This window comes from Oculina patagonica, chromosome 7 (assembly GCF_052425735.1).
Source record: "Oculina patagonica isolate OP01 chromosome 7, crgOcupat, whole genome shotgun sequence".
Lineage (NCBI taxonomy): Eukaryota > Metazoa > Cnidaria > Anthozoa > Scleractinia > Oculinidae > Oculina > Oculina patagonica.
Genome location: NC_135764.1, coordinates 4,266,899 through 4,285,266, shown reverse-complemented (window position 1 = coordinate 4,285,266; position 18,368 = coordinate 4,266,899). Strand labels below are relative to the sequence as shown.

At 39.4% G+C, this 18,368-nt stretch overlaps 3 protein-coding genes across 3 annotated transcripts; 2 read left to right on the top strand and 1 right to left on the bottom strand.

The window, feature by feature from the left end:
- Positions 1-569: 569 nt before the first annotated feature.
- Positions 570-3,410, bottom strand: LOC144661200 (uncharacterized). The gene is made up of 4 exons (XM_078521897.1): positions 3,324-3,410; positions 2,621-2,769; positions 1,926-2,092; positions 570-728 (listed from the first exon to the last, which is right to left on the bottom strand). Exons 1-4 carry the CDS (start codon positions 3,386-3,388, stop codon positions 570-572), a joined length of 540 nt encoding a protein of 179 aa, XP_078378023.1. The 5' UTR covers positions 3,389-3,410.
- Positions 3,411-3,486: 76 nt separating this feature from the next.
- On the top strand, positions 3,487-18,329 carry LOC144660197 (deoxyribonuclease TATDN1-like). The gene is made up of 13 exons (XM_078520795.1): positions 3,487-3,526; positions 3,675-3,695; positions 4,349-4,393; positions 5,105-5,154; positions 5,654-5,717; positions 7,176-7,325; positions 8,031-8,073; positions 15,197-15,282; positions 15,921-15,961; positions 16,415-16,491; positions 16,602-16,672; positions 17,664-17,796; positions 18,059-18,329. Exons 1-13 carry the CDS (start codon positions 3,487-3,489, stop codon positions 18,153-18,155), a joined length of 918 nt encoding a protein of 305 aa, XP_078376921.1. The 3' UTR covers positions 18,156-18,329.
- On the top strand, positions 10,452-15,015 carry LOC144660857 (allatostatin-A receptor-like). The gene is made up of 2 exons (XM_078521586.1): positions 10,452-12,067; positions 13,259-15,015. Exons 1-2 carry the CDS (start codon positions 11,437-11,439, stop codon positions 14,182-14,184), a joined length of 1,557 nt encoding a protein of 518 aa, XP_078377712.1. The 5' UTR covers positions 10,452-11,436; the 3' UTR covers positions 14,185-15,015.
- Positions 18,330-18,368: the final 39 nt, after the last annotated feature.

The following is an 18,368-nucleotide window of genomic DNA, read 5'->3' as shown; positions in this document are numbered from 1 at the left end:
TTTATTGCCTATTTATCACTGGCAACTTAACAACTATTATTGACTGTGTTCTAAAAAAATATCCCCCCTCCCCCCTCCCATGGAAGATTTTTGGGGTTGAATCCTGGCCCCCTAACCCTCCAGAAATTCCAGTTTAGTGTTAGTAATAGTGCAATATTGTTCTTTGGCTTTTGAGTTCTAATCACCACCATCAGAATTTCATAACCTTCAATGGGGTGGATAAATTAGATATCCTCTGGAGCCAAGCCATCATAAAAGATTGTGTGGTTCCAGAAAATATCTATACTCCCCCCTCAGAAGGGATTGGAAATTCTGGGGTGGAGGAGGGGGGGAGGGGGGTCACAAAGACCCAAAACTTTAAAGCAATGTATGAAGCTAAATTGGAATTACCAGAGGGGTGGGGGGTCGTAGGGTAAATCCCTTCCGTGGGGGGGGTATGGATATTTTCTGGAACCACACATTACAAATTATTTTAAGCATGACTCAAATCAACACTAAGTCTAGCTGATCAATGCTTATTTTGTTTTTCTTCTGGATGTTTCTCAAATTTTTTTTAACAAATGAATGGATTAGTGAAAAAAAATCTCATACAACCTTACCTGCCTTAGAAGATAACTGTCTGAAAGTAAAGGATGTTCTACACTTTTGATTTTGGGGTTTCCATCAACATCTATCCAATAACCTTGCCCATTGTTGACAACTTGTGATACATAATATTTATGGTTTGTCTAAAGTAAAAAACAAGAACTCAGACAAGATTGAAGTGGTGATGGATGCAAAAAATTATGAACTACTTTAACTTGCTACATGTAATCTGAGACAGTGTTTAAATTTAATAGTGTGAGTTTCCTAAATAATTACACTGTCGAAGCTCTCCTTACAAACACCTCCAAATTCAATTAGAGATTTGATTTTAGTGCCATAAGAGAAAATTCCTTTTTCCCTTACTGAACCATCTCCAAGAAGAACTGTACTGAAAATTTGTAATTTACAAAGCTCCAATGGAAAGATGGACTGTGTAGCATTTCATTACCAAAATTAAAGCAGCCACTTTAAATTTCTTAAAGTGGCTCTCAGCCCCTTCACATTACTGATAGTGGCTGTGGGTAGTATCAATCCTTACACAAACAGGACAAAATAATGTTTCTCTTTCAAAATTTCTGACAAGGATTCTGGTTTAACATGTACATTGTACCTTTAATATGGGAGTCCCCCCTGGAGGCTCAGTCCCTGAACTCCACAGGAGGGGGGTGAATGGGTTCATGGATTGACAGATATGGCCTTAAAATGCGCCTGGATTGCGGATTTTTTGCAATACATTGAGCAGATTCACGGATTTCGAAAATACAGCAGAGCGCGGATAAGCTGAGAATTTGGGATGGACCCTGGGCTTTTCATGTCTGGAATCTCTGATGATGGTGGATAGTAAACGAAGTTCTGATTATAGGTCGGTCTTTGTGGGTATGTTGGCAAAATTGTCGTAAAAAACAAGCAATGAAATGAAACTTCTTAAAAAAAAATTGGCATAAAAAACAGCATCTAGGTACCATCCACGACAGTGAAACTATTACCATTCAGTAATGGATGGGATTTCAATGAAAATGGCAGCAGTTTTTTGGATTTGCACCCCCCCCCCCCCCCCGGTCCAAAAAAAATAAGAATCGGCAGATTTGCGTACCCCTATTCACCCCCCTCCCACAAATATGGTATATTCAATAATGACACAATCCAGAATTTTTCAGATCCTGAGATAGATTTTGCCAGTAGGATAATATTTGATTTGTTGATAACGATCTTTACTCGAGATCATTTTAATTTTTTCAATTATTATAAGAATTGATTCTAAATTAGAAATACAAGCTGACCCAAACGTTATCACATTTCTTAGATTTAATTTGCTAACAAATTATATAAATAATACTGACCTTTACTGTTTTATTCTGACATTTTACGTTCTCACAATCAGTTTCATTTGCTAGTACGAGTGGTGGCGACTCTCTTCTAGATCGATGATGACGAACTTTGTCAACAGTGTTTTCTGCCTCCAGCACATAACTTCTGCCATTATGACGCGAGTCACGATATTCGAAGGCTGGGCAAGTAGAAAATAAACAAAAGCAAATACATGTATGTCGCGTGATGCTTTCAAAAACAAAATTTAATGTTCACATTACATGTCAAATAAAACACTGCCGAACTGTTAAAAGCTGCATGATTATGTGGTACCATGACTGTTACGTAATAAACAAAAAAATGCAGCTCAATAATTCACGACAATAGAATTATTCCATTTAGCATACTTTCTGTACACCCCGGAGATGGAATCTCGACAATTTTAGCATAAATTAATCAGCAAAAAATTTTATTTTAAAACGCGTCACTTTGGGTCTTGTGCACTAAAATTAAAAGGGAATGACTTTGTTGTTTCATACGGAAGGGAGTTTACAAATTTAAAACGCTTAGTCATTACACATTCGCTAGTAAAACGGAAAAGTTCTTCGCAGTATCGTATGCAAATAGTTCGCCAAGAATATTTTTGTGGGAATATTATGACAGCTTCTGACAAACGAAATCTAACTTCAATGTACACTTTAAAAGACTTCCAATACCGGCTGCTTACCTTTGCATTCGAGGTAAAAACACGGCAGAAAAACTCCGACAAACAGGAATAAAGCTAGGCACTTCATGTCGTGGATCGACGCAGCAGAAACAAATCTATTTCTGGACGATGCGTCAGCAAGCCGGGTGCTATGCAACTGAACTAAAATACTTGAAAACAAATTTACCAAATATTAGCACACAGAAAGTATATGTTAGTATTAGTCAAGCTGCAGAAATATCGCCTTGTTTCGTTGAAGGCTGAATATATAAGAGTCGCCTGTTACTTGAAAATTTTTGCTAGCACAAACTGCGCTTCATTGAACAAGAATAAGAATGCATGATCTGACTTCTGTGTCGTTCTAGCTTGTTCCTGTGATGCTATAGCTTCCCGTACAGAAATTGACACCTGCACCAATTTGGTGACAGAAACATAAATCTATTCCCTTAAGCCGACGAAAACCACGCAAAAATAACATACAAACAAGTCTACGTACAAGCACGAGCAACAAAAAACAAAACGGACGCCGTAAATATGCGTAATCGAAGGTTAAACTCAGCGAGACTTTCGAGTACAGAAAGGAAATATTATTTGAACAGCGCTAGATAAACAAACAGGCGTTCGATTCAGGCATTGAACGACGGTATTGCCTTTGTAACTTCTGCATTGTAAAGAAAAATCGAGTAGAATGCTATCGTCAAAAGTAGATTACGAAAAAACTTACCACAGAGTTCCAATGAGCTGTCTTCTCCCAGCCGAACTCCCAGCAGGCAGCCAACTGCTCCCCATGGACCCTTCCCTGGACGTTCTCTCTTGCGCATCTGCAGAAAGTGAAATCAGCGGTCATTTTTCCTTTGTGTAACTGAACATAGAGTGTATCAGCATTCATGATTCGCAAGATGGCGGCCAGTTCGCTTCGTTTCATTGGTCTGTTTTATTTCTGATTTCTATTTAAATCCTTTGCTCTTTTTTATGCTTAGCTTTTGACATTATTTTTTACGTGTTGCTGTATGGAGAAGGTGAACTAATGTTTTCAATCCATATTTTTATTTGCAACTCATCTTCATTTTCAAAGACATCGGAGTGAATTTAACAGGTAAGCTTTAAGAAACTGTAGACGTTTCATATTACCCACTTCTTTACTTCAGTTCTAAGTGGGTAATCGAGAAACTGTTAATTAATAATTGCAGTCATTGTTCATCGCGTGATAAATTTTTGTGGAGTTGAGAGGGGAGCTTGGGGGGGGGGGGGGTGGGGCTTGGTCTTGGGGTGGGCATGTCCTGTCCTCTCACCTCATTTTCCAAGATTCTGCCATCCTGCACCCCCCTTCCTACCCCAATACATTAAGTGTCTGAGTGGATTTTAACACTTGAACTTCACAACAAACTAAAAAGCAATGTTTCAGCATTAATTAAAACAACAACAACAATAACAACATAACCCTCAGTCATGTAAAAAGTGGATACCACCCCCTTCCAAGGATTTTTCGAAATTTTAAAAAGGAGATATCTTCTGTGACACTAAACTTCCAGTAGCTGTTCATTCATCCCTCGTCAACATTTTGATGCATCAACTGTTTTTCCATATTTTTGGCATTGCCATGGCAACCACATTAAAACAAAACCTTTGTGGGAGTCCCTTCAGTCCCCCATGCTCCCTTTTAGCATAGTGGGGTATGAATTTGCTTGTACACCAAGGGTACGTTAAGTCACTATTAAACACATACAACAACATTCTATTTTCTCCTAGATTCTATGTTCAAAGGAATTTATCATGGAAAGCAAGCTCACACAGGCAAGTTTGGCCATAAGAATTGTCTTTCACTAAATCTTAGGTCAGCAATTTGACAAAAAGTGTTTGAACTATTAACGTCTCTGAAAAAAGAAAATAAAGTTACCGTATTTTCTCAATTTAACACCCCCTGTGTTAATTTCAAACTTGGCCTGATAGCACCGGCATTTATTTGATTCCAGCAGTTTATTCAAGCTCTGTTTCCAAGAAACAGCTTTATATATAGACATTATTTCTGGAAAGCCTTTTAAACCTTTAATATATGTTTAAGGGGTTTATTTTTAAATACAGCTTGGAGACCCGGCTTTTATTCTGGGCCAGACGTTTAACGAGAAAATACGGTAATACGCCAAGTCATATTGTGTAGCTGCATAAATTATTCATACCTCCCCAACAGAAGGGATTTTTTCTAAAACCCCTCCACCCCTCTGGAAATTCCAATATTTACCGTAAGCCTCATACATTCTCTTAAAGCTTTTCGCCTTTGAGTCCCCATCCCAGCACCCCTAGGAATTTCCAATCCCGTCTGTGGGGGGAGTATGGACATTTTCTGGAACCATGGACACATTGTAAATTTTGAACAGTAAAGTTTAAGAATGTCAGTATAAAATCCTCCTTCATTTAATTTGAAAACAAAATATGCTCAGACTAGATTCTAATCAGTTTTTACATTAATTGTAACCATTAACAGCTTCTGTTATTACTTTTTTGCAGATGATTTCACAGAGGTTCTAAAGAGAGCAACTAACACTGGTGTACAAAAGGTGATACTTACTTACTTAGGCCCATCGCTCTAGGTGGAGCATAGGCCATTGACAACAGCTCGCCAGCGAGCTCGACCTTGGGCTTTCCGCACAACATCTTGCCAAGCGAAACCCATTAACTTTAGCTCTGCTTCCGTGTCGGGACGCCAGCTGTTTTTGGGGCGACCTCTCCTTCTCTTCCCCTGGGGGTTCCAAGTCAGGGACTGGTGATGGATGACTGTAAAATTTTGGGTTGGGTAGCAGTACTCACTGACAAGGTCTCACGTAAATGCGATAAATACGTCATTTCAGAATACAATTTTAAAAATTTCCTGGGAGTTATGCCCCTGTACCCCCTAACCCTCATGTTCGCACATTTCACACTCATGTCAGCCACTTACAACCTATGACTATAGAATATTACTGAAAACCCTAGTGGAAGTACTCTCGGAAGTACTTCCCACCCCTGTCTGTAAGAACCACGTCTTCACTGACATTTTAGTCTTTGTTTTTGTTGTAGATGATAATTACAGCAGGAAATTTATCAGAGAGTCAGAATGCATTGGAGCTTGCAAAAACAAATGGTAATCAGTTAAGAATATATATTTTTATTTGTTTTGTGACTTACAGGCCCGTAGAAAGGGGGGTGCGATGGGTGCGTCCCCCACGAGCCTTGGCAGTCCGCTTATTGTGAAAAGATATATTAACCCGGCCATTGGCTCCTGTGCCGGCCTAAACCGACCTTGACGATCATTGCTCTTTTTTCCACTTGTGACGTCATCATCTTTGATCAAAAAAGGCATCACTTACACTAAAACTCTGCAGGAGAAAAAGCTCTGTCCGATGATGCCCCAAATAGAGTGATTGGGTCAATTGTGCTTGAAATACTCTCAAAAATGCTTTAAGATTTTAGTGAAAAACTCGTAGGGGAATTTGCCTCAGCCACCCATGGCTTTTCAGTGGCCAGTATTTCCTGTTTGGATGGCACTTTCTTGAAAACTCCTAAACTAAAAGCAAGCCCAGTTATAGGCCAGCAACTGCAACAAAAAGATTAAAAAAAGGAGAAAAAAGGAAAGGCAAGAAAAAAAAAATGAAAAACGAAAAGCCTAGAGTGGTAAAAATTGTGATTTGTGCTCATGCCTGAACCACAGTGACCTAAAATCCGATGATTGTGGAAAGAATTAGGCACGCTTAACTTCCAGATTGCAAGTGACTTTTTGAGTAGTTCGTAGCCTAATTAGCTCATAAATGACGAGAAAATGTCAAAAACGTCCAAAAAAATGCGGTTTTTCAAAAATCTCCGGGAGTCAATGGGTTAAAATATATAATTTACCGGTAAGATACTATTCACATTCAATATGGTCCTTTGAGGTGCACGTGTAGGTCCACCATTTGTAGATTTGCGTGGTATATTTTAGAACAAATTGTGACGGTGATCCTAGGTTAGTTTCAACGATACATTCTATTTAATGTCCTTCATCGACCTTCATTGTCGAACCGTTCGATGTGCCATAAATATTCCCAGGCTCTACCAAAAAGGGAGGAGAATGAGTACAGTTTTTGGGCTCGGAAGCACCCAAGAAGGTTGGAGCTTGCCACAGTGCTAATGCTAAGAGATCAACAAACCAACTCTGGCTGATTTATGTAATTACTACCAATTGACACTGAAATGAAAAAAACCTATCTTTTTTCCTGTCTTCCTTTTATGTACTGCCGTCATTGTTAGCTAAATAATACGTTACGTTTTCAAGGTTGTGTTTTGAAAAATGCGATTTGAATTTCAAAATGTACCAGAATTATTATCGTTGTTACCTTCATTTTTACCTGCCTTTTTCCTAACCAACTGTCATCAAACGCACGAAATGCTGTCTCAGATAACCTATTTTTTCAAAATTTTCTGTGGGAGGATACCTCCAGACCGGCCTGACTTAGTGCTATGATGCAAATAAGTGTTGGCGCTGATGAATCTCAGTTCAGTCCCCTCCAATATCCCTCTGGCCACTGAGAAACTGACTTCCTTGAGTGCCTTTTGTCTCCTGTAGAATCTTTCCACTGCACTGTTGGCTGCCATCCCACTCGTTGCAGTGAATTTGAACAAGATGGCCAAGACCCAAATGACTATCTTCACCGACTCATTGCTGTTGCCCAAGAAAATAAAGGAAAAGTTGTAGCTGTAGGTGAATGTGGTTTAGGTAAGTAAAGGATGAAAGTTTATGATGAAACATTCTGGGAGACCCAGGGGCAGTTAGTGGGGGCAAGGGAAAGTCAAAACGGCGGGAAAAAAAATCGGCGAAGAAAAGTTGAAGCGAAAGCGAGAAGCCCCCACAGTTTCGACTTTCTCTTGCCCACACTACCGTATTCACTCGAATAAGTGCCACCCCCGAATAAGCGCCCCAGTCCCCTATGCGGTGCTTATTCGAGGAATTCCGTTTTATGTACTTAAAACTGCACAACAAAGCAACTCTTAAACAAACTTGGGCATTTCTTTTCATCAAAAGCGATGTTTTGCAGTTCACAGTGATGGTTTTACTGCTCGTTCATTACTTTTCTATCCAACATTCTTACGATTCACAGTTCTGTAAATGTTGTGAAGGCCGCGAACTTTGCCAGGACAGCTAGCACCACTTCTCTCTTGAGCAAGAGACGAATACTGACAATCAGAAGACGCTATTTTCGATAACTTTAAAAGATTAGATTCTTTGTGGCATTGCCCTTGAATAAGTGCCACCGTCGAAGAAGAGCCGCGGCGCTTATTCGAGTATATATGACGATGAAAGGGACGCTGCACAAAAATAAACCCAGGGCTTAATTTTGGAATTTGACAGTATGTCAAACAACGTTATTTAATACGCCATTGTTGTTTGTGAACATTTCTTTGTCTACTTCTGTCTTTTTAGATTATGACCGGACCCACTTTTGTCCAAAGGAAGTTCAATTAAAGTAAGCAAGAACAATAATTGTTTATTAAAACTATATACAATCCTTATATAGAACTTAAGCATTTAAAGGTCAAATGAGCAGAATTTTCGATTTTTGTTATTTTTTGCCCATGTGTTTATTAAGAGCCAAATAAACATATCCCAAAGTTTCAAAGTAATCGGACATTGCATCGCAGAGAAATTGCAAGTTGAAAAATGCCTTTTTTAGGCCTTCATAATCGTAGGGTGCTCGAAAAAATTGTCGGAAAATTCCCAATCACGAGCCCAGAGTCCGTCGATCAGCGGCACGGGACGGACTCTGGGAAACTGGAATACACGGATCCAGAGTTTCAGACTTCCGGTCCAAATTCAAAAGAAAAGTGAGACTTATTAAGTCAGGCTATTGTGTTTTGCGATGTTCTCACTTTTCCTTTGAATTTGGACCGGAAGTCTGAAACTCTGGATCCGTGAATTGACCGATTTCAGGTCGATTTCAGGTAGAACCTTGGTCTGCCGCTTTTTAAAGCGCATGCTCTTAGGTCAAAGCGGAAGTAAATTTCCCAGTACGGAAGTAAATCGAGAAAGTTGAGCTATTTCTAACACAGTATCCACTGAACTGGTGTTTATCGAAGCAACAAAAGTAACAATAACGTTCTGCATTTAACAAAAGAGAGAGTTAACAAAAGAGCGCGTGGTGTTTTGATTTCCTTTAGTCTCTTTCTTGAGCATTCTGCTATATTTGTTTTAAATCGAAGGACTTTTTAGCCTTCCAGGATTCCGTCTCAGTGTGAAGACTGCTTGCGTGTGTCCGTTGTTGTTTTGCAGAGGACGGCTAAGAAATTTACATGATGCACAACGCACGGGCAAGCTATTGTTCTGTTCTTAAAAACAATTTTGTTTGGCGACTTTCGTATATTTCAAAGGCTTCTCGCTGACAGCGCATCTTTTCAGGATAGATTGCATGTTTTCGAGCAAACAATTCTTTCCTCGTCGAATGGCGGTGATCAGGGCGTGATATTAATAAAGACGTTAAAGGCCACACCGGTCAACGTTATTCAAAAGGCGTAATTAGCATTTTGGTTGACTCAGCACGTGCACACGTGTGTTATAATTTTTGTACTATTCTTTTTCTTCAGCAAAACAAGAACGCGTAATGTTCAAATTCTGCGTCATTAGTTATTATTTTGAATTAAGCACTGTCTGCAATATTCACTGAGTTTTTTAACTGGAACGGAGATTTGAATGAAAACTGTAGTTCTAGCAAAATTTGTAAGTCAACTATAAATTGAGTTTTCAATCGACCTTGTCCTTGGTGACACTTAGCGAATTTTCGTAATTTTCGTAACTTTCGCAGTTTTTGTCAAGCTTCTCAGGCCAAGGTTGTCGGGACACTTAGCGAATTATTTTTAGGAATTTTCGTAAATTTCGTAAAAATCGTAATTTTTGTCATTTTCATAATTTTTGCAGTTTTCGTCAGGCTTCTCAGGCCGAGAAGGCCCGGTTCAGACGCCGTACTTTTCATGAGCCGAACTCAATTCGAATTTGGACCAACCCAAATTGACAAAAGTACGCCTCTTGATTCAGACGCCGTACTTTTTGGCCGTTCTGAGGCCGTTCCTAATACAGTTCCAATAAAACCAGTCAAAATACATTATAATAATTTATGAATTAGGATCGGCACATAAAAAGTACGGCGTCTGAATTAGTCGTTCCAAAGGCGTTCCACAGGCGAAATTCTCGGCCAAGCCAGGCGGGAAGAACGGGTGAGCCGTTCCAAATTGAAATAGCCGTTCTAATTTGATTCAGACGCCGATCTTTTCATGTACTTAATTCAAGGAATAAGGTTCGGCTCATGAAAAGATCGGCGTCTGAACCGGGCCTTAGCGAATTTTCGTAAACCCGCGGCGAATTTTCATAATTTTCTTTAATTTCGTAAAAATCGTAATTTTCGTAATTTTCGCAGTTTTCATCAGGCTTCTCAGGCCAAGGTTGTCTGGACACGTAGCGAATTTTCGTAATTTTCGTAAATTTTTCGTTATTAAATTTCTTAAAAATTGTAATTTTCGTAGTTTTCGTAAGACCACAGTGTAAAATCGTAAATTTCGTAGTTGCGTTCAATCCTGGACATATCTCAGTTCACAGGCAAAATGTTATGAGGTTTCTACGTCATGGAACATACATGTACCATGTAGTAGTGAGGGGAGGGTCGCACTTTTGTCAGTCACCTTAAAGTGGAGGGGGTTGGGGGTCAGGAGGTTTTTATTAAAATGGAGGGGAGGGCCAACCCTTTTTTTGAAAAAAAAAAAAATTACCAAAAATCCACAACCCTCCCCTCCTCCCCCCGAAGAAAAGACTGCATAATCTCAATGGATCTTCGCATTTTCTAACTTGCCTTAGTAGAAAAAATTAGCGTAAAAAAGTTTAAGTGTTAGGGTAATACGGGTAATACAGTAGTTATGTGTTGAAATATGAATTTAGATCTACCCCTTAGTTTCTCTTGGATCTACTGAATTTTTTTTGTTTGTAGCCAATTATATTATCTTCGGATGGACTTACTTGGCGGTCATCGGCAAGCTACGTTAATGGTCAGAAAACCGGCGTTTAATTTAGAAACGTTCGCATGACCTCTGGACAACATTCGGAAAATTTATCAAAAGACTAATGGGTGGCGAGCTAGGATATGAAATTCAGTTTTGTTCGAGCAATGCAGCGAACAACCTTAAAATATCTAGTTGACCATTCGAAGCAAATTTTTTATATCTCCCTTTCGTTGGAAAAGGACAATTGCAGTGAACCAAACTACGTTTCAAAGACGTGTATTTTGTATAGTATGCGTATTTTGATATGATGTCATTCTGGAAAAATTCTCCTTAAATTTAATCATTTGTACGTATGCATGTGAATTATTTGTACACAGCAAAAAGGACGATATGATCTGATGTGGGAACTGAACATGTGAAACTCAAAAGAGTCTATTAAACACTCATTTCCACGCTTGGCCTTCAATAAACCGGCCGGATTTAAAGCCCACACTTGATTTTGTTTTGGGTAGCCTAATTAGGATACGAGTCATCTGGATTTTAAAAACTTACAAAGAAAAGAATTTTAAGTAGCTATCGTTGAGGCTCATTTCCTTTTGTTAACCCTCTCTGCTTTGAAATAATTACTAACGGCAACTGGTTTAAACCACAAAAGAAGCTCGTTCTCTAAGCGTTTTTCACCATTATACAAATGAGATCTTTTCTTTTTTCCTTTTTTCTACCAAGTTCAATTTACAGGAAGTGAACATTTTTACCCTAGCATACAATTCACAGTGTAGTTTAGAACAACCAGATGGTTGCATCCCATCCGTGATCGCATTTATTTTACTGCCTCGCAAGACAAAATGATACCTCAAGAAAAATCTTTTGCTACTCAAGCTGCAATGATGTTCTTGGCGGTGACGCTAACATTTATTGCAGTGATTGGTAACGGATCATTCGTCGCCATCTTCGCTCGCTTCAAGGTGTTTCGTAATTTTCCAAACATTCTTTTCGCCAATCTCGCACTGATCGACTTTCTCAACGCGCTTGGCAACGTTCCGCTGTTTGCTATGTACTTTGTCCTGCAGACCAGTTGGTTGACAGGAAAAACTTGGGCCATCATCTCCAGCTCATTGAACCTGGAATTTGCTCTTCTAAACTTGGTCTCCATGTCTGTACTTATGCTGGACAGGTTCCTGGCAGTGTATCTCGATTTAAAGTACTTTACATGGAAGACACCAAAGAAAGCCAAGATAGCTGTGTTCGGTATGTGGCTGGTATGTACCATCCTGACGGCGATCTCTTCTGTTCCCTTGTTTGGCATGGATTTTGAGGGCGAGCCTTTGATTGTTTCCAGGATAAAAATATTTCGGGAAAGAAAGCTAGTGGTAGCATCACTCATGGTCTTATCCACGATTACTTCTACGGTGCTGGGAATGTTAACAAATTATTTCATTAATCAGAAGAAAAAACAGGTAAGAAAATGTATTTATTGTTGAAAGAAGGATTTTTAAGAGAGTCGACAAACTATTGTGCTTTTTTTTTGGCCAAGGATCACCTAAGAGCTCCCCTTATTTTAAGGGGACAGACCACGAACACAATAGTCGCTTCTATATACTATATTCTATATTTCATGTTTCACCTGGCCTTTAGGCCGAGTAGTTGACAAATACCATAAAACTTTCATGCGACTTTGTCAAGCAATTTTAATGGTAAACGAAAGGTTTCTGCAATAATATAATTCCCTCGAGGGAAAAAACGCCGAGCATCCGATCCGCTTTCAGCTGAGCCATTTATCAAGACGCAGAAACTTCTGAATATGAAAAACCAACCCCTCTAAATTCCAATTCGATCGGGAATCCGAGGGCCACAGGTTTGTCAGTCGAAAGACTGTTATGTGCAACCCTCGTAAAACAAAGTTGATTTAAACTGAAAAAGAGACTTGAAAATCACAAGAAAGAAGTTTGATTCTCGATACGTTCTTATATTGTCAGTGTCATTAAGACCAGAATAAGAAAAAGAAAAATCGTGACAGATCAAATCACAGGTAGCTCAAGCTATTACGCAACACTCGAAATACAAGGATTTGTATGAGGAGAACGGTTGTATTAAAAAAAACTTAAAGGTCCCTGAAAAAACAAAAATAACAGCAACCGAAAAGAAGACTTTCCAAGTCTTGTTTAAGTTTCCTCGTTGGTTGCCCCGACATTTACACGTGATATCAGAGAATAATTTTTGAATATATCAATGCTATCTTCGGTGGTGGGTTCAGCATTTAGGGACTCGTGCCACAAAAAACAATATCTCACTCTTTTGTGTCGTCTTTAGCAAAAAAATGACTTAACTTAGCCGGTCAATTGAACCTGTTAAAAGTAGTTTAGTTTTATCATTTCTATAAAGCTGCTCACTCTTCAATTTCAAAGTAGAATTATATGAATTTTGTAGCTTAAGTCTGCGTTGAGCCTAGTGGCCCATGCAGGCCGGACTTATCCCGGTTTCTCTTGCATGAACCAACTAGGAGTATTTCTACTCCCCCTGGATGGGATGCTAGTCCATTGCAGGTTGACCCCGCCACAGCATTAGTTCGCCGGTACCCATTTATACACGTGGGTGGAAAGAGGTACTATATGAGCCTCAAGTCATAAATTACCCATTTTGCGATTCCCTGTTTGGCGTCATATTGAGGCAGCAGCTGTTTTCCGTTTTCTCCACAGAGAATGCTGCTGAATTTGCCTCCTCTTCAAGCCGAGGCTAGGCTCAGGATGGATATCAAAGCCACTAACACTGTTGTTATGACCATTGTAACGTACTACATCTGCTACATTCCAACAATTGTTTTCTCCATCTGGAATCACGAAGCCAAGGACGGCACGGCATTCTTTGGATGGGTTGGTTTCATGGTCAGTTTTTGCACATTTGTTTCAAGCGCCTCAAACCCAGTTATCTATGTACTGCGAAACAGAAGATGTCGTTCTGCATTTTGGCAACTTGTGAAAGATCCCTGTGGAACAGGACCATTTCAAGAAAAGCCTGTTAAAACTGGAAAAGAAGAGAACCAGCAAGAGAAGAATCCAACACTTGGAAGAGAACCCGGGGAATCAAGAAGACTTGAAGAAAATCCCGAGAGTGAGGAATTAAGAAGAACGACCACAGCCACTGAAAGTAAGATGCCCCAAGTTAACAGAGTGGTGAAGCTGAGAACACGGCAGGATAAGAATGATAACAGCAGTGACAGTCTGGATGAACAAGTTGCTGTTGTCAAGCAGGCCTGGCAGGATGAAATAGAAACTGAAGAGAGAACTGATGATCGAGACTTCAAATCAACTGATTTAGTGGCAGAAGAGGCGAAGAAAACGATGAATGAGGACGAGAGGAAAGAGGACGAAAATGATGACAGCAATGACAGTCTGGATGAACAGGCTGCTGTTGTCAAGCAGGCCTGGCAGGATGAAATAGAAACTGAAGAGAGAACCGATGATCAAGACTTCAAATCCGCTGAGGTCATGTCAAAAAGCCGGGGAGCGAAAAGAAAAATGAGCGAGGACGGAAGAAAAGAAAAAAGAACTTTCACAGGAAAGAAAGCCAGAACTAAGGTTCACCCAGTTAATTGATCGCGATACAGAGTAATTCAAATACACCAGCAATCGGGCAAGCCATATTTTAACTGAACAAGGACAACGCCAAATTTGAAATTATGGATATACTAAATATCACCTTAATTGTCGGTACGGCACAAAATCTGTACGGCCGGTTCACATTTTGTCGCCTTCATACCTATTTAGTCCATTGCTGTTAAATGTAGTGACTGTTGAAGAGGATTTACGAACATATTTCATGTAATGCCATGCTGATAGTCCTAACAACTACGAAACAGTTGTCCATGGCTGCCACTCCACTGGTAATAGGCTGTGCGGATGCGTACAGGTCTTGGCCAGACCGTGGAGATGTGTACTGTGGCCAGTGCTTTCAGATGGTTTATTATGAACAATGTGGTTGTATTTTTTCCGCGAATTTGATCATTTTTTAGTTAGGGATCAGTGGGGTAAATTCTAGCCCGGCTGACATTTGCGATATTATCGGCCCTCGCGCATACCAGAGGTCATTTATCATCATCACTGTTCATTCTGGACTGAAAATTCAATTACAACTAAACTTTAAACTTTATTTTATTTATTCATTTGTGGGCGCTTTCACTCAAGTAGCGCAGAATTTCAGCTTGGACAGAAACTTTCTTCATGTAATCACCAACTTCCAGCCTAGTTGCTTGGCGTTCTTGGCTCAGGGGAGCCAACTTAGTTAACTCTGTAACCTTGGCTCAGGTGAGTCTGGGTTTATCGTGAGCAAAAACACCAATTATGACGTCAAAAACTCGTTCCATTTCAGTGCGCAGTCATTCAAAAAGGTTTTCCTTATTAAGCCTTCGGAAATCTTCGTATTTTTTGCCGTAATCCACGCTTTAAGGTTTGGAAAGCAAAATAAATTTTTCTTAATTTTACTCAATAATAGATAGTTTTAGCGTTTGGTTGGCTAAAATGGCATTTTGAAATTTCTGTTCATTTGACCTTTATTGACTTTAATGTATTTCTTACATGATGTTGGTTCATGATCTTGACGTGTTTTCAGGTATTTTGAGAAACAGTTCCAATTAGCTGAAGAAACTAAGCTACCAATGTTTCTACATTCAAGAAGCGCACATCAGGATTTCATTGGTAGGCAAACAATCGTGTATACATGCAATTCTCTTATCGACAAGTAAAAAGAAGATCTGGCGTGTAACGTTCAGCACGTCAAAATCAGCGCATTAGTAGCAAAACATGCCGTAACCAAAAAATTAGCCCGTCAGTTAGTTGAGAAAGATTTTCCGTTCTGACAGTTGCTTCATTTCTTCTCAGATTCACATTTAACAAAGTTTTTATTTATCTATTTTTATTTTTTCGTGGCCTACCTGTAAACTAGCTATTTAGCTAAGCATACCGACCACGTTATATAGAGATTGTTAACAATTCATTTTTTTACCCTTTATCTCTTTTTAATTTTTTACTTCCATCTTTTCTGAAGATTTTGAATATGCCTAAAGTTTTGTATATTAGAAAATTTCGTTCCAGCTTCACTATTGATTTTGTTTGCGACATAATTTCAGTCAGTCCTTTTGGTAATGTTGTACTGTAAAAGAAAGAAGCGAAACTTCAGGTGCAATTCTGCAACAAGTGACCCTCTTTTAGATTAACTTATGGTCTGATTTGTTTAGCAGTAAGTTAGAAGAAAAACAAGAAATTACACTTCTCTTCCAGTCGCTTATCGCTTCGGCCTTATAAAATGTATCATGGTTCCACTGTGTTTCTTGCAGACATCATCAGACGAAATAGAGATAGATTTGTTGGTGGTGTGGTAAGTGCCATCACTTTGTTTCTTGTGTCCGATAACGGATCAAGTAGTCTACAGTGATCTACTTTCCTTTTCAAAGAGTGTGTTAGCCTGAATTTCAGACGTCCTCCTCTGTTCGCTTTTTTTTTTTCGGGAGCACGTGACCAGAGGAAAACGTCTGAAAAATAGGCTAAGAATTTGCCTTTTAACGGGACACGTTTTTAACTTGTGTGCAATGTTAGCAAAGCAAACCCATGTGATCGACAATTGATTATGTTCACATACAAAAGTATTTATTCTGTATTGACATCGAATTGTTTTTCTTATTTAATTTACTATTTGGTATTTTTTTAACCTTGTTTTACTATTATTGGTGCTAGTAGGTTGGCAGATGGTCTTTCGATTTGAAAGTCAATTTTAAGGCAGCGTGAATGTCTTAACATATTGTAGTATAATTCCTTTACTTTCTACTTTTAGGCACACTGCTTTACTGGCACGAAGGAAGAGGCATCTGATTATCTGGATCAAGGTTTATATATCGGGATCACAGGGTGGTAAGTATGTTGAGGAATATAAGTATCACTATTTCTACCAGATTGATAGAAAGGGTTGAGATGGAGGATTCATTAAACAAGATTACTTATTTTCCTTTTTGTCGCTGTAGTTCGTTAAAAACAGAGGACAACATTGAAGTCATGAAAACAATTCCTTCTGATAGATTACTGCTTGAAACAGGTGAAGATCATTACTTTAAAAAAGATTGCCTTTCTTGCAATGTATTCTATGGGGTTCTATGGTGCGCAACTTAAATGGTTATCATTTATCCTGGCACTAAAAAGATAGTAGGGGCACAGAGGGAGGAAACCTATTGGTAAAGGGAGCGGGAACTATATGGTAGAGAGGGCGGGATCGGAAAGCAGGGATTTGCAATGTGGTGGGAACCGGGAAAATTTGGGAAAAAATTTGCAACATTGCTTCATATGTGCAATGGAAAAGCACAAAGAGGGGGGATTTGAAGGAACGGGAACGAGAAGTACAAGGTACGGAAGGCAAGACCAGACCCCCTTGTCTCCCCCTGTCTCCTTCCAATCTTCCTGTCTCCTTTTCCACTCGAATACTTCAGTAAAAAGTTTAGGAGCCGTAAAGTTTCGTCTCATTCCAGCTCTGGCCCTGTAGAAAACTTATTGACGTGTCGAAATATCAGCCAAACCCAACTAAACTTGCCCACTACAAAGTAAACTTTCTTAAAGCCCGTTTCCGGTAGTTAGGACTTGCGTCGCTCGCTTCTCGCGACTTCGTCGCTCACAAGAGTCGACTTGTGGCAAGTCTAGATACAAAGCGTCGTCATACTAGCCGAGCATTTTTAAGTCACTGTTTTATACACCTCGAGTGAGTTCTAGTACGTGCATCTCCAAGCTATATGTGATCCGGCAAAGAATTGTGCCATAGTCTTCCTAACGTTGTGTGGCCCTCTGCATTTAATCGGCCCACATATATATCTTTCCCCCCTCCCCCGCCAATTCGACATTACTTTCACCGCCGTCATTTGGGAGATATTGCGGGCATATGCAACAATGACAGTCTAATTTCTAAGCTTTTGCTCTTTGGTAAGATTTTGCTATCGAAAGACATGACAAGAAATAGTACATCTTTTAACTTCTACTTCCGTCGTTCGTGTGTACTTAACTCCGATGTTATCATTTTACTTCGCTCTCTCGCCGTTTAGATGCACCTTGGTGTGACATTCGTCCCACTCACGCCGGTTTTAAACACGTAAAAACAAAGTTTGAAAGCAGAAAGAAAGAGAAGTGGGAGGCAGGACAATGTGTCAAAGGACGCAATGAGCCCGCGAACATCATGTAAGTACCACAGACAACCCAATCTCATACTTGACCGTGCAACACCTGGAGACTGGGTAACACCAGAAACAACTGCCTTGTCCATCACACTGTATATCACATTGTTTTACTTTCGTCTCACTTTCGTTTTTTAACTCTATTTCACATCACCTAATTAATTACCGGTATAAATCTAATACTACTAACAAAACAACTTAAATAGAAGTACTTTCCTTGACTTTCTTGAAAACTAGTGATGTTTGTTCATTTCCCGTTTTTGCAGGCAAGTTTTAGAAGTTGTCGCAGGAAGTCGAGGAGAAGATGTGCAGTCACTCGCTGAAACCGTTTACGAAAATACACTGAATTTGTTTTTTAGATAGCAGTGGGTTTTATTTAGACACAAGGTATAATAAGAGATGAACCTTTTCTCAATGTTTACGGCACTCAACTATGCACACTAGACTGTCTACAAATGCTGCAAATGAATGAGTTTGATATCAATGGCAGATATTGTAATACAGTGAGAATATTAAACAGAATGCAAATGTATAAGACACTGAGGTAGCCGCTACAAAATTATTTGTTTAAAACAT